Genomic DNA, 23,096 nt, shown 5'->3' on the forward strand with positions numbered 1-23,096 from the left:
TCCTAGCTGCTCTGGAGGCTGAAGCATGAGAATGGCTACAACCCAGCAGGCAGAGGTTACAATGAGCCAAGATCCTGCCACTGCACTCCAGCCTGGGTGACAGAGTGGAGGTTGTCTCAAAAAAAAAAGTAAAGTGTTCAGTAATAAAAGAGGCTATATAATTTGAATATACTTCATGACTTTGGTTTTTAACTATTTTATGCAATGAATGCTTTTATTCAGGAAAACTAAAAGTATTTAATAAAAGACCCAGCCAGAAGCAGTGTGTTTAGGGCTGTGGTATTATTGAAGAGTATTTAATACATTTGCATATTATTTTCTGTGATTTGTATATATTTCTGATTCCGTGATAGTTCTGGATTTCTGTGTGGCTTAACAATTCTTTATTGTAGAATGACATGCTTAATCGGTGCACTAAGTATACTTTTTTTAAATATAAATGAAATGGTTTGGAACATTTTTCATAAACACTTTAAACTTAATTCCTTTAAAGAATTTGTATAATGTGCCAGTCACCATGACTCATACATGTAATCCCAACACTTAGGGAGACTAAGACGGGAGGATTGCTAGAGGCAGTTTGAGACCAGCCTGAGCAACATAGGAAGACTCTATCTCTACAAAAAATTAAAAAATTAGCTGGACATGGTGGTGAATACTTGTAGTCCCAGCTACTCAGGAAGTTGAGGTGAGAAAATCACTTTAGCCCAGGAGTTGGAGGCTGCAGCGCCACTGCACTCCAGCCTGGGTGATAGAGTGAGACCCTGTCTCTAAAAACAAAAATATTTTTTTTTTTTTGAGACAGAGCCTTGCTCTGTCGCCCAGGCTGGAGTGCAGTGGCGTGATCTCGGCTCACTGCAAGCTCTGCCTCCCGGGTTCATGCCATTCTCCTTCCTCAGCCTCCCAAGTAGCTGGGACTACAGGTGCCTGCCACCATGCGTGGCTAATTTTTTTGTATTTTTAGTAGAGACGGGATTTCACCATGTTAGCCAGGATGATCTCGATCTCCTGACCTCGTGATCTGCCCACCTTGGCCTCCCAAAGTGCTGGGATTACAGGCATGAGCCACCGCACCCAGCCAACAAAAATAATTTTTTATTTTTAATAATTTTTTAATTTTAATATTTATTTTGAGACAGTCTCCATCTGTCACCAGGCTGGAGTGCAGTAGTGTGATCTCGGGTCACTACAGCCTCTGCCTCCCGGGTTGAAGTGATTCTCCTGCCTCAGCCTCCAGAGTAGCTGGAATTACAGACACCCACCACCACGCCCAGCTCAGCTCATTTTTGTGTTTTATTGTTTTGTTTTGTTTTGTTTTGTTTTGTTTTGTTTTTAGACAGTCTCGGTGGTCACCAGGCTGGAGTGCAGTGGCGTGATCTCAGCTCACTGCAACCTCTGCCTCCCAGGTTCAGGCAGTTCTGCCTCAGCCTCCCGAGTAGCTGGGACTACAGGCACCCACCATCACACCCAGCTAATTTTTGTATTTTTAGTAAAGACAGGGTTTTACCATGTTGGCCAGGATGGTGTCGATCTCTTGACCTTGTGATCTGCCCGCCTTGACCTCCCAAACTGCTGGAATTACAGGTGTGAGCCATCAAGCCCGGCCTATTTTTGTGTTTTTAGATAGGGATGGGATTTCACCATGTTGGCCAGGCTGGTCTCGAACTCCTGACCTCAGGTGATCCACCCGACTCAGTCTCCCAAAGTACTGGGATTACAGGCGTAAGCCACTGTGCCCAACCAAAACAGAAAGAATTTTTAAATGTTTGTGTGCATATGTGTGTGTTTGTGTGAGAAATCTTCAATACAGAGTGATACAGATTTTTAAAATTTTATTATGGAAATCGAATGTACACAAAAGTAGAGGTATCTTATTTTTGTTTCATCTTCCCCTCCTTCTGCTACATCATTTAAAAATTTCTGATATTCTTTTATTTCGTTTATAAATACATCCTTCATTATGTGGCTCTAAAATAGGGGATGGCAAACTTTTTCTTTAAAGGATCAGATAGTAAATACATTTTAGGCTTTTCAGGCCATATGGTTGCTATCATAACTGCTCAGCTCTGCAGTTGCAGTGCACAGCAGCTATAGATAGTAAATAAACAAATGAGCATGTCTGTGTTTCAATAACTCTTCATTTGTGAACACTGAAATTTGAATTTCATAGAATTTTCACATATTAGAAGATTGCCTTTGATTCTTTTTCTCTCAATTACTTAAATATGTAAAAGCCATTCTTAGGTTGTTAGGTGTACAAATACAGGTGGCTCACTGGCATTAGTTTGCTGACCCTTCTAAAAGATAAAGACACTCTCGTCCTCTAAAAGGAAAGAATAACCACAATATTATTATCACACCTAAAACAAAACAAAAACTAATCTATTGTCAACTATCAAAATGAATGTTCAAATTTACCCAGTTGTGTCATAAATGTTTTTTACAGTTTATTTGAATTCTGACCCAAATAAGGTCCACATCTTTTTTTTTTTTTTTGACAGGGGAGATGGAGTCTCGCTCTTTTTTCCGGGCTGGAGCACAGTGGAGTAATCTCGGCTCACTGCAACCTCCGCCTCCCGGGTTCAAGTGATTCTCCTGTCTCAGCCTCCCAATTAGCTGGGATTACAGGTGCCCACCACCAGGCCTGGCTAAGTTTTTTGTAGTTTTAGTAGAGATGGGTTTCGCCATGTTGTCCAGGCTGGTCTCAGACTCCTGACCTCTGGTGATCCATGTTGTCCAGGCTGATATCTAACTCCTAACCTGTGGTGATCTGCCTGCCTCAGCCTCCCAAAGTGCTGGGATTACACGCATGAGCCACCGTGCCCAGCCCTACATCTTTCAATCGTCAGTTTCTTTCTTTTTTCCTTGTTGTTTGAAACCAGATTATTTTAGCTGTAGAATTTCCCACAGTCTCAATTTTACTGGTTAAAGCCTTGTTGTTCCCTTTAATGTGTTCTTCAGTCACCTATATTTCTTGTAAGCTGTTAGATAGATCTAGTAGCTTTATCAGGTTCAGAGTCAAGTTTCTGGCAACAGTATATGTGGTATTCTGTATTTTCTGTTGTATCACATCAGGAAGCACACAATATCTTTTCGTGATATTAAGATTGATCAGTGGAGCTGGGCGCGGTGGCTCGCGCCTGTAATCCCAGCACTTTGGGAGGCCGAGGCGGTTGGATCACAGGGTCAGGAGATCGAGGCCAAAACCCCGTCTCTACTAACAATACAAAAAATTAGCCGGGTGTGGTGGTGGGTGCCTGTAGTCCCAGCTACTTCAGAGGCTGAGGCAGGAGAATGGCGTGAACCCGGGAGGCAGCGCTTGCATTGAGCGGAGATTGTGCCACTGCACTCCAGCCTGGGCGACAGAGTGAGACTCTGTCTCAAAAAAAATAATAAATTAAATAAATAAATAAAGATTGATCAGTGGGTTCAAGTATTGTATCATTCATTCATTATAAAGTTCCCATCAGCCTTTCACATAATGGTAATTTTTAGCAGCTACTGATAATCATTTCCTAGATTCGATATTTTATTAAGATTAACAAAATGATTGTACTGTAATTCTAATATTATTTCTGCATTTGATCACCAACACTTTTCTGTATAGATCTTTCCACATCAACTCTGGTTACCATGTGGAACTTTTATAGAGAAAAGACAGAATAAATGCTTGCCTTGACCCTTCTCCTAAATTATTTACTGATTTTCAGAAGGCATTGTTTACTGAATATCTTTTTTTTTCTTTTCATTTCTCAAATTGTTTCATATCTGGCCATTGGAAACCTCTTTAAATTGGCTCCTATGACCTTTTAATAAGACCTTCAGTAGTCTTCCTTGCTTTCTAATATTACAGAATGTTCTAAGTTCAATTTGCACATTTCTTGCTCTAGACCTCAAACCAGCACTTTTGCCAGGAAGTCCTGTTTGTTTTTTTTCTTTTAATGGGAAATGGTATTTTATTCAATTATTTTATACTGGTTTGTGGAAGAATGTAAAGAGCACCCAAGTTACAACTATTAAGATCTCAAGCTGGGCACGGTGGTGCACGCCTGTAATCACAGCACTTTGGGAGGCCGAGGCAGGTGGATCACCTGAGGTCAGGAGTTCACGACCAGCCTGACTAACATGGTGAACTCCGTCTCTACTAAATACAAAAAAATTAGCTGGGCGTGGTGACGCATGCCTGTAATCCTAGCTACTTGGGAGGTTGAGACAGGAGAATCACTTGTGCCTGGAAGGCAGAGGTTGCAGTGAGCCAAGATCGTACCATTGCACTCCAGCCTGGGCAACAAGAGCAAAACTCCATCTCAAAAAAAAAAAAAAAAGATCTCAGTGACATAACATATGAGTATTTCTCATTAACCCTGCATGTTCAACATGGATTAATAAAGGGACTCTGTTCATTAGATTTTCTCAGGGACTCAGACTCATGGGGCTTTCTCTCCACACGTGCTTCAGTGGTTGTTGCAGCAGTCAAAGGGCAACATGGTTAATAAGGCACTGGCTGTCTGGGTGCGGTGGCTCACGCCTGTAATCCCAGCACTTTGGGAGGCCAAGGTGGGTGGAACACAAGGTCACAAGATCGGGACCAGCCTGACGAACATGGTGAAACCCCGCCTCTACTAAAAATACAAAAATTAGCCGGGTGTGGTGGCGGGCACCTGTAATCCCAGCTACTTGGGAGGCTGAGGCAGGAGAATTGCTTGAACCCAGGAAGTGGAGGTTGCAGTGAGCCGAGATCACACCACAGTAGTCCAGCCTGGTGACGGAGTGAGACTCCACCTCAAAAAAAAAAGAAAAAAAGGCACCAGCTTTTAAAAGCATGTGCTTTCCTTGAATGTCACCGTAGTGGATAATTTTTAAAAATCAGTTTTAAAAAACACCAAAAACGTGTCTGACTGAAAGTGTCAGCTACCATTTCTGACATTTCTGTTAAAGCTGGAAAGTGTGTTGACTATTGCAAGTATCATGACTGTGCCTTAACTTCAAATGGAGGAGGAAAGTACCATCCTCCCACGCGTCCAAAAAGGGAGAGTTACCACAGCATGCTTTCTGGTCATCAGTTATTCAGCGTCATCAGACAATCCGAAAGTCTTCTCTGAGTGATGCTAAGTATTCTAAACATCAGGGAGGAGATGCTTATAAGTAAGCTGTCACCCATACCCAGTATACAATTATGGAAAAGGAATAGGATAATCAGAGCAAACCCTCTCATTCAGAAGAGGAAGCAGTGCAGGACAACAGTTTTTAATCTAGAGCCATTCTGAAATCCAAATAAGTGGCTGTCTCAAGGATCCTGAACTCAGGGTAGAGAGAGTTTTGTGATTGCTTCCTTCTGGTCTAGGAAAAAGGTTTCCCAATCCATTGTTCTTTATGGCTGTGCTTTGACCCCCCAGGATATTCTTCTTTGTAAGATAATTTTTTTTTCTTTTTTCTTTTGAGAGAGGGTCTCGCTTTGTTGCCCATACCAAAAGGCAGTGCTGCTACAGCTCACTGCAGCCTTGACTTCCCAGGCTCAAGTGGTTCTCTTACTGGGACGACAGGTGCGTGCCACCATGCCTGATTAATTTTAAAATTTTTTTAGAGGCGGTGTCTCACTATATTGCCCAGGCTGGTCTCAAACTCCTGAGCTCAATCCAAAATGCTAGGATTACAGGCATGAGCCACTTCACCTGGCTAATTTTTCTTTCTTTTTGTTTTAAAGACAAGATCTTGCTCTGTAACCCAGGCTGAAGTGCAGTGGTATGTGATCACAGTTCACTGCAACCTCTGTGCCCTGGGCTCAAGCAGTCCTCCCACCTCAGCCTTCCAAGTGGCTGGGACCACAGGCGCATACCACCACTCTCAGCTAGTTTTTTGTACTTTTAGTAGAGATGGGGTCTCGCCACATTGCTTAGGCTGGTCTCGAACTCCTGAGCTCAAGCAGTCTGCCTGCCTTGGCCTCCCAAAGTGCTGGGATTACAGGTGTGAGTCACCATGCCTGGTGTAATTTTTCGTATTTGTAATTTTTAGCCTGCATACTTTTATATCAAGAAAGACATTTAATTAACCATTTCATTACTGTTGGACTTTGAGCTTGGCTGCAGGTTTTATGGTCATTTTAATGAAAGCAATCTTAAATATATATATAAACAGTGTTTTGAAATCATTTACATTATCTCCCTATTATGATTTGTTAAAGCTGGAAGGATTGTGTATTTCACTTAAGTTCTGCTCCCTCATTTTACAGACAAGGAATCTGATTTTGAGTAGTATTTCTGCAGTTACGTGACTTGTAAGTGCACAGATAGGCCTTGCACCTAGGCAGTCTGGCACCAGAGTCTGCTCTTGACCACTGTACTCTTGTGTGTCTCTGCTGAATTAAGCCTTAGTTAGCTAAGATACCGCCACTTCAAAGAGTGTTTTTAAAATTGGAATGCTTTAGTAACTTTCAATGTTGAGCATTTTTCTATATGAAAATGTGTTATCTAATGATGTTTTTTCCTTAGTTTGTAGTCTATCATCTGGAAAATTTGGGACATTACTTAGTGGTTCATGGGACACCACTGCTAAAGTCTGGCTGAATGACAAGTGCATGATGACCTTGCAGGTACAGTAGTTCTGTGTAAATATTCTAAAGAATAATTAAATTGAATGATTCTGTGGCAACTTAAATTGATACCCATTTTACTCACAGGGTCATACAGCTGCAGTGTGGGCAGTAAAGATCTTACCTGAACAGGGCTTAATGTTGACTGGATCAGCAGACAAGACTATTAAACTGTGGAAGGCTGGAAGATGTGAGAGGACTTTTGCAGGTAAGATCAGGGTAGACAAGTTTTATAATATCATTGCTTTTTATTTGCTCAGATATTTTTTCTCAGAAGTTTAAAAGCATTTGAAAATATTTGAAAACATTAGTATATTTAAGCTACTAATTTGAGTTAATGTAATTTTTCTGATGAGTTAATATCTAATACCTTTAAAAAAGATATAATGAGACCTCTCATAAAACAGCCAGGTGTAGACTGATAAATAGCTGTCTGATAAGCTATATATAATATGTGTATGTGCTCTGCATATATGTATGTAAATTTTGGTACATAGTTACATTCTTGGTTGTCATTTTAATACTTTTAGCCTGAAACTTCTAAACATAAGCCTTATTGATGGTTAGTCAGCAGTGTTATCTTCATATATGGAAGAAAGCATTATTAATGTCTTTATATTGAAGCACATTGTTTATAATGGATTTCAGGCTTTGTTTATGTTGTGGTTTGTGGTGAGTATTCTTTTTAAGCCCCAGCTATTAAATAATGCCAATACTGATGCATCTGCTATCTAATAGTAATATCACTGATTTATTTGTAGAGTACTTAAATTTTTACTGTGAATTTTAATTGGTGTTGTTTTTCCTCTCTTTTTGAATTTTTTCCTTAAAAGTTGGTAACTACCCTAGATAATATGCAAGAGGTCCCTTTGTACAGATAAAAGTGTCTTTTGGCTGGGTATGGTGACTCACACCTGTAATCCCAGCCCTTTGGGAGGCTGAGGTGGGTGGATCACTTGGGACCAGGAGTTCCAGACCAGCCTTGGCAACATGGTGAAACCCTGTCTCTATTAAAAATTTAAAAAAGGCTGTGCGCGGTGGCTCACACCTGTAATCCCAGCACTTTGGGAGGCCGAGGCGGGTGGATCACAAGGTCAAGAGATCAAGACCATCCTGGCCAACATGGTGAAACCCTGTCTCTACTAAAAATACAACTGGGCGTGGTGGTGCGCACCTGTAATCCCAGCTACTCGGGAGGCTGAGGCAGGAGAACTGCTTGAACCCGGGAGGTGGAGGTTATAGTGAGCCGAGATTGTGCCACTATACTCCAGCCTGGCGATGGAGCAAGACTCTGTCTCAAAAAAATAAAATAAATATAAATAAAAATACAAAAAAATTAGCCAGGCATAGTAATGCACGCCTGTAATCCCAGCTATTTGGGGGGCTGAGGCACAAGAATCTCTTGAACCCTGGAGGCAGAGGTTGCAGTGAGCAGAGATAGCTCCATTGCACTCCAGCATAGGCAACAAAGTGAGACTCTGTCTCACAAAAGCAAGAAAGAGAAACAAAAAAAGTATCTTTTGATGGAAGTGGATGATGACTAAACATCCTTTTATTTCTGCTTCAATATATATTATATATATGTATCAATCATTATTAATCTGTGATAGCTAATCTAAGTCAACAAATACTGAACATAGGAAATCTGACTTCTCATCTCCTTCACAAGGTTCAGAGAATGTTTTGTTCTTAAATTTATGGGCTATTCTTTGTTTTATATTTCTATTATGTTTGAATATTATGTATTTTATAAGTTACTCTTGTTATTTGGGAAGAAAAATTAAAAATGAATTATCAGGTAGAAATGAATTGTTGGGATCAAAATACTATTTCTAGAGGTTTTTGGAGAAGACAGGATGAATATAAAATAACTTCCCAAGACTGATGATAAAAAAATATTGCTAAACCTTAAATACAAATTTTGGTTACCAGACTTTCAACAGAAAATAAGATTTCTCTAACTTGAAAATTAATTAATTTTTACTACTCACTGATATGTTTTATAATGTTTGTAAAATGTATAAAGCCATCAGCCAAATTATCTGTTTTATTGATATGCATTATTGTTTTTTAATGCAGGGCATGAAGACTGTGTAAGAGGTTTGGCAATTTTGAGTGAAACAGAATTTCTTTCCTGTGCAAATGATGCTAGTATTAGAAGGTGGCAAATCACTGGCGAGTGTCTTGAAGTATATTATGGACATACAAATTATATTTATAGCATATCCGTTTTTCCAAATTGTAGAGGTAAGGTTATATTATGTATTTAATGTTTTGTATTGATCATTCCGTCCCATTTGTGAGATAAAAGGAGGAGGGCTGATTACTGTCTGTGGGGACTTGAATAATTTAGTAAATTTATTTCGTAAGTATCTTTCTCCTGTTTACAAAGAAGAAAATTGTATGGCTATCTTTGTATTAATTCAGATTACATTGTTGTGTTGTAAAAAGTTCTTGGGTATCTGAAGAAAGACTTTGTAAGATGTGACATGAATAAAAAATGTGATTTTGAAGTTGTATATGTTGTAGGTGACAAAACATGAAATTTAAAGCTGTAATTTTAAAACTCTTTGGGTTTCAGAAAGTGTATCCGGAAAGATGGTATGTATAAATGTACTTAATTTTATTTATTCAAACTAATACTTCCTATGTTCATTAATTTTAGACTTTGTGACAACAGCAGAGGACAGATCTCTAAGAATCTGGAAACATGGGGAATGTGCTCAAACCATCCGACTTCCAGCTCAGTCTATATGGTGCTGCTGTGTGCTCGACAATGGTGACATTGTGGTTGGTGCGAGGTATTTATATCCTAGTCAGTCATTAAATGTTATGTGTCTAGGCCTTCAGTAGGCACTAGAGTGTATAGAGATAAGCCATGAGGAATTTCAGGTGTCTTGGGAAGACTATATGGACACTTCAGTTACTAAATAAAACAGTAGTAGATTTTATAGCTTTCACATTAAGTGATGCATGATGTACCAGTATTGTACTGCAATTGTGCAGTCAAGATATTGACTACAAAAGAAGTTAGAGAAGGTAGAGATTGGTGTGGGAAAACTTTCTGTAGAAGAAGTTTGAATTGGATTTTGGAAGATTATGAGTAAGAAAAGGTACGTGAATTTTTGTCAAAGCTAAGAGTATAAGTTTCCTTCGTGAGAATGAATGCAGCATGCCTAGGAAGTGAAGGAAAATGGTGGAGTACTGATGCTGGGATAATAGGTACAATGGGGCTTAACTGTGGAGAACCTTTAGTGCTTTCATGCCAGGCATTTTTTAGATTCATTGCTTGGGGTTAAAGGGTTGTGGTTCTTGAGCAAGAAATAGAATTGAAGCAGAACTTACGAATTATTAAATGTGTAGATTGGATTTAACTACTGGTGACAATGGACAGGAAAGTATATTAGAAAGCAAATACAGTAGGAGTGTGAAGTTATAAGACATTGGCCCCACAATGCTAATGGGTAGGAAATAAATAAATGAGATAATCCAGAAGGAAAACAGTCAGAAAAAGGATGAAAGAAAAGGATAAAGCTTCAAACTGTTGGTGATTGGAAGTCCCCATTAATAAAAATGGAGAAGTGGGAGAATTGGTTGGGTACAGAAGGTGATGACTGTGGCCTTAGACTTCCTGAGGTCTGCAGTGGTGGTGAGCCACACTCATGCCAGTGGATCATGGTCATTTGAACTGGAGCCTAGTATAAGAACTGAGGCTAAGATAAAGATTTTGCAAAGCTTCCAAAAGCAAACCATAGAACACCATTCTCTGAGAGAAGAAATACAGGGGAGGAACAGAAGACTAAGAACTGAGTTTTATGATACACCATTAGTAGAGAAAAAGAAGCTAGTAGGTTAAACAAAACAAAGCAATTCAAATGTTGAAATTTCTGGGAGACAGAAAAGGAAAGATTTTGGAGGGAGATTGTCATCAGTGTCAAAAAGTGTTTGAGGAGTCAAGGAATGGTAAGTTTGGAAAGCATTTGGATTTGAAAGATGTTGTTAGTGACTTTTGGCATCAATCACATTTTGAATGGAAAATGATAGGAAAAAAGGCAAATAAGAGGAAATAAAGGGTTGGAGGAGATGGATGAAGGATCGTAGACTACTCTATAATGCTACTGTAGCATTGAAAGCAATAAGAAGGCCAGCTGCTGTGGCTCACACTTGTAATCCCAGCACTTTGGGAGGTCAGGGGGGAGGATCGCTTGAGCTCAAGAGTTCGAGACTATCCTGGGTGAGCTCCTGAGACCCTGTCTCCACAAAGAAAATTCTTTAATTAGCTGGGCGTGGTGGCATGCATCTGTAGTCCCAGCTGCTCAGGAGGCTGAGGTGGGAGGATTGCTTGGGCCCGGGAATTTGGGGTTGCAGTGAGCTGTGATTGCCGCCGCTGCACTCCAGCCTAGGTGACAGTGGGACCCTGTCTCAAAAAAAAAAAAAAAGAAGAAGAAAAAGAAGGTGACAGCTATAAGGGATAGAGGGTCTAATAAAGTGAGTGTTTTATTTTTTGGCTGGGACAGGGGGTGATTTATAGGCTTAGTTTTTTTCCCCCCAAGCATATTTGAAGTTGAAGAAAAACCAATAGAAAGAGTGATACACATGTTTGTGGATGATTAAGTTAGAAACAGGTTTCCTGTAGAATGGGCCAGGATTAATACAACTGAAAGTGTCTAATTTGCTTCTCCTATCTCAACATTTAGAATTAAGAAATCATGGAGATGAAGTAATTTTTCTGAGAAAAGAGGTTAAGATTGGCCATCTAATCCAAACATTAGGCCATTTTTTTTTCCCCTTGATTGAAGTTACATTGCTAGTTACTGGCATAGTAAAGGAAGACCATATTTTTCTACTGAACATCTGCTAATTTTAAGCCCTACGTTGGGTCTTTGAGCCCTTTATAAACTAAACTAGCCCACTACCCTTCTCTATATGGTAATAACTATATAATATTGACTTTAAAACTACATACTATAGTTCTAGATTTTTACAATGGTAAATATTTAACTTGGAATTGGAACTTGTATAAAATATATATTTCTCTGTTCTTTGTCAATAATTTGTCTATTAAATAGTTGACATAATAGTAGTATGTGCTGAAGTCAGCACAGTGCTATAATCAGCAATTAATACATGCTAATGTTTCTCCTTCACAAATACAGATGATTTTTACTATGGATCATTCAGGTGTGATAATGTTAATGTATTATTATGGCAATGGCTTTTTAAATCAGTTTATTTTTCCTTACAGTGATGGCATTATTAGAGTGTTTACAGAATCAGAAGATCGAACAGCAAGTGCTGAAGAAATCAAGGCTTTTGAAAAAGAGCTGTCTCATGCAACCATTGATTCTAAAACTGGCGATTTAGGGGACATCAATGCTGAGCAGCTTCCTGGGAGGGAACATCTTAATGAACCTGGTAAGTATTTTATTGTACCTAGTAGGAAAAATTCACCATATTTGGCTTTTGGAATAATTAAGAGAAGAAAAATAAATGTTGTTTTGCTCGTGTTTTAGTGTTACTCTCATTGCTAGATGCTGATTTTTGAGAATTTCTACTATTATATATAATCACTATGAGAAACCATGTTCTTGCCTCTGTCTCACAGTAGACTTTGAATTAAGCTTCTCATAAACAGGAATTAAAAAATAAATCTCCCAAGACTTAGACCATTTACAGTAGGCATTCAAAAGGCACTCATTTAATACTTTTTGGTTGATTGGATTCTCTAAGAGGGGTTGTACAAACTGAATATTAGAACGAGTTTAAATACATAATTAGCCAGGTGTGATGGCATGTTCCTATAGTCCCAGCTACTCAGGAGGCTGAAGTGGGAGGATGATTGAGCCCAGCAGGTCGAGGCTGAGCTGAGACCACACTATTGCACTCCAGCACAGGTGACAGAGTGTGACTGTGTCTCAAAAAAAAAAAAGAGTTTAAATCAAGCATTGTCTGTGTAATGAGTTGGGAATCATTTGAGTTCGAAATCAGGAGACAGTAGTCATCTCAAATGAAATCTTGTGTTGGATGTATCTCTTGACTGCGTAATTATACCAGTGCTTCTAAAAGCTTGATTCATGGACCTCTGGGGATTCTGAGATCCTTTCAGGATGTCCATGAGGTCAAAACTAATTTTTGTAATACTAGATATTATTTGAATTTTGTACATTGTGTAAGAGGGGAGATTAAAGTATGATGGTCTAGGCCAGAAGCGGCATATATCACACCCACCCAGATTCCACTGACCATTACTCAGTAATGTGACATCATGTGACTGCTCGATGGCATGGGGGCTAGATAATGTAGTCTCTGGCTAGACAACTACAGCTGTATCCAATGGAAGAAGAGCATGATTCTTTGGAGGATGGATAGCTGTCTCCACCACTGAAGGCCTTGTTGAGAACACGACATTTGTGTAAAGTCATTAAAGAGGCAAAGGAGCAAATACTGCCAATATCTGTGTAAAGAGTATCATAGGCAGAATAAACAGCCAGTGCAAAGGCTCTGTGGCTGAAATTGGCAGATGAGGGGACAGGGGGAGTAGTAGAAAGTAAGATCATATAGGGTAGTAGGGACAATTTATATTTGGTCTTGTACACTACTCAAGAGTTTAGGCTTTTACCAAGTGAGATTAGAAGCATTGATGGGTTTCAAGCAGTAGAGTGTCAGGACCTAGTTAAACTTTTGAAAAAATTCCTGAGGTTGCTGGGTGGAATATACACTGTCAGGGGCCAAGAGCACAGGTAAGAGGCCATTGAATCAACCCAACTGAGAAATGATGGTGGCTTGGACCAAGGGATGATGATGGAGATGTTAAGGAGACAGTTTTCTGGATATAAAGAATGAGATGGGCGGGCGTGGTGGCTCAAGCCTATAATCCCAGCATTTTGGGAGGCCGAGATGGGCAGATCACGAGGTCAGGATATCGAGACTATCCTGGCTAACACAGTGAAACCCCATCTCTACTGAAAAAATACAAAATACTAGCCGGGCGAGGTGGCGGGCACCTGTAGTCCCAGCTACTCAGGAGGCTGAGGCAGGAGAATGGCGTAAACCCAGGAGGTGGAGCTTGCAGTGAGCTGAGATCCGGCCACTGCACTCCAGCCTGGGCGACAGAGTGAGACTCCATCTCAAAAAAAAAAAAAAAAAGACTGAGCTGATAGAAGTAGCTGAAGCGGGTGCTGAGAAGTAGCTGAAGGAGCTATGCGGTTGAGAGAAAGGTATTAGACTTTCCTACTTTTCAGCCTGAGCCACTGGATTAATGGAGAGCCATTTATGGAATGAAATGTGTTAGGAAGATACATTCACTAATAAAACTTGTTTTATTTTTGATGGGCCAGTTGCTTCCTAGTGGAATCACGTTTTGTTAACCTTCCTTTGACTAATAATATTTCCTTTTAACTGTTATTTTTTTTTGGCCACTTTCTAGTAAAATTACATTTTTAAATATTTAATACAATTTTATTTTAAAACAAAATCCATATTCTCTTGTGTGTAAATTTTAATGTTAAGAATTTTCTATCTAAATGTTTTTCAATTTTACACTGCCATTCTACCTTTGATTCTTAAAATTTTTATTTTAAGGTACTAGAGAAGGACAGACTCGTCTAATCAGAGATGGGGAGAAAGTCGAAGCCTATCAGTGGAGTGTTAGTGAAGGGAGGTGGATAAAAATTGGTGATGTTGTTGGCTCATCTGGTGCTAATCAGCAAACATCTGGAAAAGTTTTATATGAAGGGAAAGTATGTCGACTTCTACTTTCTAATTACTGTTATCTTAAATCATTAGGCAAATTAAAGGTTTCCTTTGCCCCATAGTGATAAAATTTTCTTTGTTTTGACATTTAAAAATACATTACTGTGTGGGATAATAATCTTTTTTTTTTCCTTGTCTTGAAATAGATATTTTAAAAGTATCTTTCCATGTAGTAAGAGCTGCATTTGATAGACAAATTAGCAATTGTCTGTCACTTAGTAATTTCTGTACAAAAGCTGTTCCCAGCCATTTTGTATTGGGAGCTTCTGTGCCACCTTTCATCTAATACCTCATGCCTGGCTATATTTAACTTGACAAGACATGAGGGACCCTGCAGGGCAGTGCTTAAAATGCCGGCATGTTTTGGTGAGTAGGGCACAGTAACAGCTGATAATTTTGACGTTGGTATCAACTAGTTGGAAACTCTCCTTTGGCTCTAGAATTAATATGTAGTTGTAATCCATCTTTCATCCTCACCCCCATCCCCTAATGAAATACTAATTTTGCATCACATGCAGATGGGGGCTATTAATCTTTATCTGCCAAAAAGGAAGATTTTAGCACTGTACTTTGGAGAAAATTTAAGTACTATAATTATTAAAATAAAGAACACATCTGCGTTATCTTGTATGTCATTAATATATGTGAACAGATAAATTAATAAACATGTGTCTCCTTTTTATATTCCTGCTTTAGGAATTTGATTATGTTTTCTCAATTGATGTCAATGAAGGTGGACCATCATATAAATTGCCATATAATACCAGTGATGATCCCTGGTTAACTGCATACAACTTCTTACAGAAGAATGATTTGAATCCTATGTTTCTGGATCAAGTGGCTAAATTTATTATTGATAACACAAAAGGTCAAATGTTGGGACTTGGGAATCCCAGCTTTTCAGATCCATTTACAGGTAAGTTAGTGTTTATATTGAGTCTTACGTATTTCCATTAGTGTTGATTGATACTTTTGATGTTTTCAAACACTCATGTGATTAGCTTTTTCAATAAATACCAACATCTACAACAAAGTTTTACTCCACATTCGTATGTTTAAGCCTCAAATTATGTAGTAATTCTGTATTTTACAGAATTAATAGTAAATTGTTGTCTTTCAAAAATACAATCATACTATAATGGAATTTCAGTTATTTGAAACAAAAACAAACTTGTAAGTTCTTTTATATAGTATTTCTTTTTAAAAATTATATTTTGGCAAAATTTAGTAAATAATTCTTTTTTCACATGAGGCTAAATTGGTCAGTCATGCATCAAATCTAAAGGTGAGCCCTGTGGGTAGTTTTAGTTTATATGTGATATATATTCTACAAGTTCATTTTAAGTTAGTTGTTTGTAACATCGTATGCAATATCTCAGATGTTATAAATGCAGTTAGGTGCTCATAACAGTCTGTAAATTGTAATGCTGGTGGTACTAGTCCAAATTCTGGCTCCTAAGAAGTGGAATCTAATCCTAGTAATATTAATGTGAGTTCTGGAGGCTGGTTAAGAGGAAATAAAATGCCTCCTCCAAATAACATTTTGAGATAGGCACTTGACTGTTAATGTTTTCCTCTCGTCATTTCTGACTCACATTTTTCATGTGCTAGTGCTCTTCCTTGTTTAAAAGGACCTCATATTGTATTCCTGTCTCAAATCCTTATGTAGATCCACCTTTTCTTCCCTGAAAGCTACTCCACATTCCCAAATTATCTCTTCTCCTTCTACTTCAAAATTTCATTGCCCATTCATATAATAAAACTAATGTTTCCTGCATCTTGATTTAAATAGAATTATCAGGTCAGGTGCGATGGCTCATGCCAGCACTTTGGGAGGCCGAGGCAGGCAGATCACAAGGTCAGGAGTGCAAGACCAGTCTGGCCAACATAGTGAAACCCCATCTCTACTAAAAAAGAAATACAAAAAATTAGCCAGATGTGGTGGATATGTGCCTGTAATCCTAGCTCCCTGGGAGACTGAGGCAGGAGAATCACGTGAACCCGGGAGGCAGAGGTGGCAGTGAGCTGAGATTGCGCCATTGCACTCCAGCCTGGGCGACAGTGCAAGATTCTGTCTGAAAAAAATTAAAAATTAAAAAAAAAATTATCAAAGTAACTCACTACTGAATTACAGATGATCTGATCCTCCAAATACTTGCACTTAAAAAGAAAATAAGTGCTTAGTATTTGGATATTTTTGTTGTTGGAATTTTAGACTGTAGTTCAAAAGAGTGAACACAGATTGTAGTACTGTGTAAGCTATTTTGCATGTGGGATACAGGAAAGGAATTAAAGCAGCTGACTTTGTCTGGAAACCTAGGAAGCACTTGGCTTGTTTTGCCCTTCTAAGACTCTTAACTTTATAAGCATCCTTACTTTTTTTTTGTTTTTGTGGACAACCTGATTATTTCCCTAGAGGTACTAACAAAACATAGGCACATATGCCACACATTCGTAAATGTATAAATGGAAATCTCTTTCCTTTGTAGTTTTCATCCCCTTTCTAATTCTCTTCTCCAGTGGGTTGTAAGCTTCAGTGGGTATTAGCAATTTTGTTCCCTACTGGATCCCCAGCACTGAGTCCATTGTTTGACACATGAATTAATGAACCTGGAGCTCTAAAAGATTAACATTTAGTGCCTGTGGTTTTGATAACAACAACAGCAGGAATTCTTGTGAGTTTGTATAGGAACAGAGACAGGAATTGATTGTATGTATATATATTTAGGTCAGATATCACCTGCAATTCTCTTTTGATATTTGAATTAAGCTTTAATATTTAAGTGCTGGGGCTAAGATATAATAAAACATTAAAGTTAAGAAAACAAAACTTGGATATTCATTAAAATTTCAGTTTTTTCCCAGCTATAAGACTTCTAACTATAGTTTCTGTCATTCTATCATGTGAAAGTTTTGCTCTTCTGTTTTTCTCCAAATGTAGGTTCTTCTAAAACAAGCATTGTGCTGTTTGAAAAATTCAGAACTTTGGTGCACTTCTGCCTTTTCTTTGTTTTGCATGCACAGGTGGTGGTCGGTATGTTCCGGGCTCTTCAGGATCTTCTAACACACTACCCACAGCAGATCCTTTTACAGGTGGGATGCAGTTTTGATTCATGTATCTTTCTTCACTAAATGTATGGCATCTTGCATTACATGGCTTTACATCTTGGAGATGTCATCCCATAACTGATAATTCCCTTACATGTATTTTCAATTTTGATGGATCTCCTTTTCTTTAACTTCTGATTTTTGCTTTTTCCTGGAGTAGTTGTGTAGATTTCCTCGTGAATTTTAAATAGCATATTATTAGAACTCTGTTTTCTCCAGGGGTCCTTCCTACCAGGAGAGCAGTGTAGTTAAGAACATAGGTTTTAGAGTCAGACAAACCTTGGTTCAAAATTGGGCTCTACCACTTACTTGCTGTGAGAAGTTGGCAAGTTACCTAACCTGTCTGAGCCTATTTTTTTTATCTGTGAAATTAGATAATAGGGGAACCCACCAACCAAGACACAGCATGAGTGCTATCACTGGCGAGATGCTACCAATCACGAGCAGAGAAGGAGCCATGTGAGTCCCTGATATTGGATGGAGCAGTACAATCAAGAAGTCTCCCCAGGCATATTTTGACTTAACATGGAAGGAGACATTCCACCCAGCTACCCAGGAATAGTCTTCCTAATCTAAGTTATTAATGTCCTTCTTGAAGCCCTTGAAGTGTTGGTGTATCTCTTCAAAATGAATTTATTTACCAAGGTATGCATGCCTCAGCGTCAACACTACTGGAAAAAGTTGCCAGAGTTGGACTTTAAGGCAGCTGAAGAAGTCTCTATTTTCAGAATGGCTTTTGATATCTTATATGATGCTGTTGTTGGATCTTCAGACAGAGTTCCTCGACAGTATACTCAGTTTGGGAAGAGATCATAGCCTTTAGGTATCCACTGGCCTTGCAGATTAGTACTGTGAGCTATAAAAATCACAATCTACAGTCCTAAGCCAGAGATTGGACAAACATACAATGTTAAGTCAGTGTCATGAAGTTGTGGATTGCTGTCAGTGAGCTTCCTTTTTCCTGTGAATGTTTTTGTGGCCCAGATGCAAATGGTTGTACCATGTGCATTGATAACCAGTAAATGAAAATAATTAACTATCGCACTAAATGCTGTGATGGTACAGTGGCTGTTAAGGAAGTCTTTGATAACATGTGATTTCAAATGGTAGTAAGGATCTGAAGAGTAGATAAGATGGCTTTCTCTTTATCAGCAGTTCAGAAACAGTGATGCCCTGAAACTTAATACCAAGTGAGAATCCAAATCACTTTGGCGGCCTTTTTTTCTGGAACAGAAAGAACATACCAAGCTTCAACTAATACCAGCAAAATCAAGAAAACTCCGGGGGCCATTATAACCAGAGTATATCTCACTGTTCCATAATGTCAGTAACTCAGAACATGCAGTGATTATGCAGATATGCAAGATAGCATACACAATGTCCAAGAGAATTAGGGTATCATTAGGATAATTGAATACCTTTCATATAAATATATAACAGCCTCTACCATATTGAGGTATGAAAATAAAATGGCATAATATGTGTAAGTGTTAAGCAGAATGCCTGGCGTATATTTAAGCCATCGGTGTATGTTAGTCATTGTTGATGATGATGTTTTCCCAACTTTGTCAGTGGCACTGGGCCAAAAGATTTCCCTGTCTGGCTACAACTTAAAGTCAATCTTAATTCTTCTTTCTTCCCCATATTAATTTATGCTGTCCTTAAACTGCTAATGTTTATTAGAATGATCTGGGAAGCTTGTTTAAATTACTTATCCCAGGGTTCTACGGCCAAGAGATTCTGATTCAATAGATTAGTGAGGAGGTTAAAACTAAAACTATTCATGATCTGATCTCTCACCAAAGGATTCTAATTAAATAAATGATCTTGGTGGTAGTTTGATCTTAGATTTTTTTTTTTTTTCCAAGTCAAGAGTTTTGCTCTTGTTGCCCGGGCTGGAGTGCAATGGTGCGATCTCAGCTCACCACAACCTCTGCCTCGCATCTTTAAGCAATTCTCCTGCCTCAGACTCCCGAATAGCCAGAATTACAGGCATGCGCCACCGTGTCTGGCTAATTTTGTACTTTTAGTAGAGACGGGGTTTCTCCATGTTGGGCAGGCTGGTCTCGAACTCCTGACCTCAGGTGATCTGCCCACCTCAACCTCCCAAAGTGCTGGGTTTACAGGCGTGAGCCACCATGCCCAGCGATCTTAAAGTTCCCCAAGTGTTTCTAAAGTGGAGCCAGTTTGGAATACCCCAGGGTTATGGGTGGACTCTGGGAATCTGTGTATTGAAACTGTGATTCATTCAGGTGGTCAGAAAACCATATTTAGAAAAGTGTGAGACTGTACTTTACCTCTTAAGAGCTTAATGCCTTGGGCAAGTTATTCAGCCTTCTGCTTCTAAAATATTGTGAATTATAATGGTATCTATAGAATAGTATAATGAATATATGCATAGAAGATGATTAGCTGGCATATGGTTAAATTTCAACAAACCTATTCTGTGTTTCTCATTATTTTAATTAATCTTACTCTCTTTCTGGTTTTGCTTTTTAAATTTTGTTTGGCTTTTCTGTGTATGTTGCACCAATTATAACAACTCCTGGAGTGTAAATTGAGAGAGGCTAGAACAGTAGCTCATTTTTCTTCTTCCCATAAAGGCTGATCCAATATTCTGAGTATCTCCAAATCCTGCTGATTCTCTCTCTATACTTACTTTTTATGTTTCCTTCTTTTTATTTTCAATAGGACAGCCACAAGTATTATCTATAATAAAATGTGACTGGGCTGTTGTCATAGTATCTCTAACCTACCTGAGTCTTTTCCAATTGTCTTATGTGCTAGTTAGTCCCACCCCTTTACTTCAATAGAATAGCATTCACATTTCTTTCTGGAAACTTTTATTTCTCTCCAATCCACTTACATTTTTGTAATTTACTAAACTTCTACAATTATAATATATAAGGCATGTAATGTTTAATTTGTAGCTAACATTTGTTGGGCACTTATGACATGCCCAGGCACTGTTCTCAGCATTTTTCTGTATTAAATTTATGGCATATTTATTATGTATAGTATGACACCATTGTGAATTCTGCTTAATAATGGAAATAAGCAAAGAAGAGTTTGAACTTTATAATTTGCAGTCACCTTTGCTTACTAGGAGTACTATTGTATTGTAGGTGCTGGTCGTTATGTACCAGGTTCTACAAGTATGGGAACTACCATGGCCGGAGTTGATCCATTTACAGGTACATACTTTTTGTTTCTTTTTCCTTTTTTTAGATTTTAAAAATTCACTGGAACTTTTATTTAATGAAAAGAGTAAGAAAATTTGTGTCATTTTCTTGGTTGAGAACTTTTTGTGTAGTAAATCAAGACCAAACTTGTCTGGCTTTTCGAGTTTTCTCAGAATTGTCTCATTACTACGTATTAGAATCATCTGGGGAGCTTTCCAAACGTACTTCAGCCTTATCCCCAGAGATGCTTACTTGGTCTAATTCTGCTGTGAGTTAGGGACTTGGCAAAGGGTAGTTTTATAATCTTCCAGTGTGATTCTAATATGCATCTAGGAACGGAAACTACTGTTTTACTGTAGTAAGTCTCCTTTCCTCGCTACTATTACAAAGTCTATGTTTATTCTCATCTCTTCATTCTTACTTAATGTGTTGAGAATGTTATTCACTGGATTATACATTGGTCTCTTTAAGAAGACTCAGGAAAGAATTTGCTTCTGTGATTTAGGCCTGGAATAGCTATCATTCTTCTGAGCAACTAATTGTTTTTTAATCCTTAGTTATCTAGTCTACAGTCTGACATACCTAACTTGTTCATTGAATATGTGCTGGTATGTTTTCCTCTGTATTGGCTGCCAGTAAAACACAGAGCTAAATTTGTGGTTCATCTCTTTCAAGTTTGACAGATATCTTGGCATTTTTTTTTCTACTTAATTTTTATATTCTTCGTAATTTATATGAGAGAAATTGAGTAACATATGTGTTATTCAGCATTAAAATAAACACCCATAAACCTACCACTCAATAACTAACCTAGCCCATGTTTTTATTTTTTATTACTTTTGAGATGGGATCTTGTTTTGTTGCCTGGCCTGGGCTCAAACTCGTGGGCTCACATGATCCTCGCACCGGAGCCTCCTGAGTAGTTGGGTTTACATGCTCATGCTACCATGTCCATCACTTGGCATGTGATTTTGTAAGCTATTTTTTAATTGCATAAGTAACATTGGTTAGCAATACTGACGTATAACATAGTAACTCTAATTAAGATTATGGATTCTGGAGTGAGAATCTAAATTCAAATCTCAGCTCTACTACTTTTTATCTGCTTGACCTTGAACAATTTATTTGATGTGTCTGTGCTTTTGTTTTTCTCATTTGCAAAGTTAATTCTACTTACTAGAATTAAGAGCTTAAAATTATAAAATTTATGTAAATAACTTTTTACCAAATTAATGCTTAGTAATTGTTAGCTGTACTTGTTAACAAAAGTTAACAGTGCTCCCTCCCATTTTCCAGAAGTTAGTTTTTAACAGTATGGTGTGTATATTGGAACTTTATATACCTTAGTACAAGCTAATGTCACCTCTTGCCTAGAATAATGAAATAACTTCCAAATTGGTCTCTCCATGATCCATACTGCAGACAGTGATCATTTTATTGTTTACTCTTATGTTTCTGCACCTCCCTTGATTAAAAAACTCTTCAGTGGCTTCCCAGTGAATATTTTTCTTTTGCCTTGCCTCACATTCCTCTCTGCCTTTCCTCTGTCCCGCCATACTGACCGGTGTCAGTTTCTTAGCATGTAATACTATTTTCTACCTCCAGAGCTTTGAACTCACTGTTTTCTTTTGACATACTTATGTATTGCCCTTTGCCTTGTCATTTAGACCACAAATTATTGGCTGTTTTTCTGCCTTTTCTTTTTTACTTAATTGTATAATACAGTATTAGATAAGCTCAGTGAAACTTTTCTGAACACCCACATATGCCCTTTGCTAGATCACCTACTCTTATCTTTCATTGCATCCTGAACTTTTCCATCAGGGAACTTTTCATTATACATATTTGGATGATATTTGATTAATATTTGCATTCTTAACACAACTACTAGACTATAATGACCAAGAATGCAGGCAGCGTGTGTATAGCTCATTTTTATGTCAAGAAAAATTTATTCTTTATAAACAGAATTAATTTTATACACCAGTCTCACTGTTTCATCTTTACCTTCATCCCTTTCTATTCCTGATATACTCAGAATATTAAAATAAATCTTTTATTCATATTTTTGCACAATACCTTAAATGTACGTTAGAACAAAATAGGGTTTACGTTGATTCAGATTTGAAATTTGAGATGTAAATTAGATTTAAATTATACTTAATTGAAGTCACTTTATTCATTGAATATTGATGAATTTTCATCATGTGCCAGTTCATGATCAGATACTGAGTTTCTGTTAATATAATAGAGACTTAAGATGTGAAAAAAAGTGTAAAAGACTAGGACTTGGATGGGCCTGGTGGTTCATGCCTGAAAAAAAAAAAAAAAAAAAATCAGTCATGCCTCCATGATGGAGCTTTCATAAAAATCCCAAAGGTGGCTGGGCATGGTGGCTCACGCCTGTAATCTCAGTACTTTGGGAGGCCGAGGCAGGTGGATGACGAGGTCAGGAGTTCAAGACC

General features: G+C 38.2%; 1 protein-coding gene across 2 annotated transcripts in view; it reads left to right on the forward strand.

Moving 5' to 3' along the window:
- The window catches only part of PLAA (phospholipase A2 activating protein), a 40,463-nt gene that overhangs the window by 10,637 nt on the left and 6,730 nt on the right, over nt 1-23,096 (forward strand). For both annotated transcript variants that reach the window (XM_028834308.2, NM_001260548.1), the window contains 9 exon segments: nt 6,489-6,589; nt 6,677-6,797; nt 8,669-8,836; nt 9,255-9,390; nt 11,835-12,004; nt 14,171-14,328; nt 15,038-15,257; nt 17,366-17,434; nt 20,575-20,643. In XM_028834308.2, coding sequence (XP_028690141.1) covers nt 6,575-6,589; nt 6,677-6,797; nt 8,669-8,836; nt 9,255-9,390; nt 11,835-12,004; nt 14,171-14,328; nt 15,038-15,257; nt 17,366-17,434; nt 20,575-20,643 — 1,126 coding nt within the window. In that variant the 5' untranslated portion in view covers nt 6,489-6,574.

The sequence above is a fragment of the Macaca mulatta genome, chromosome 15, assembly GCF_049350105.2.
Source record: "Macaca mulatta isolate MMU2019108-1 chromosome 15, T2T-MMU8v2.0, whole genome shotgun sequence".
Classification (NCBI taxonomy): Eukaryota; Metazoa; Chordata; class Mammalia; order Primates; family Cercopithecidae; genus Macaca; species Macaca mulatta.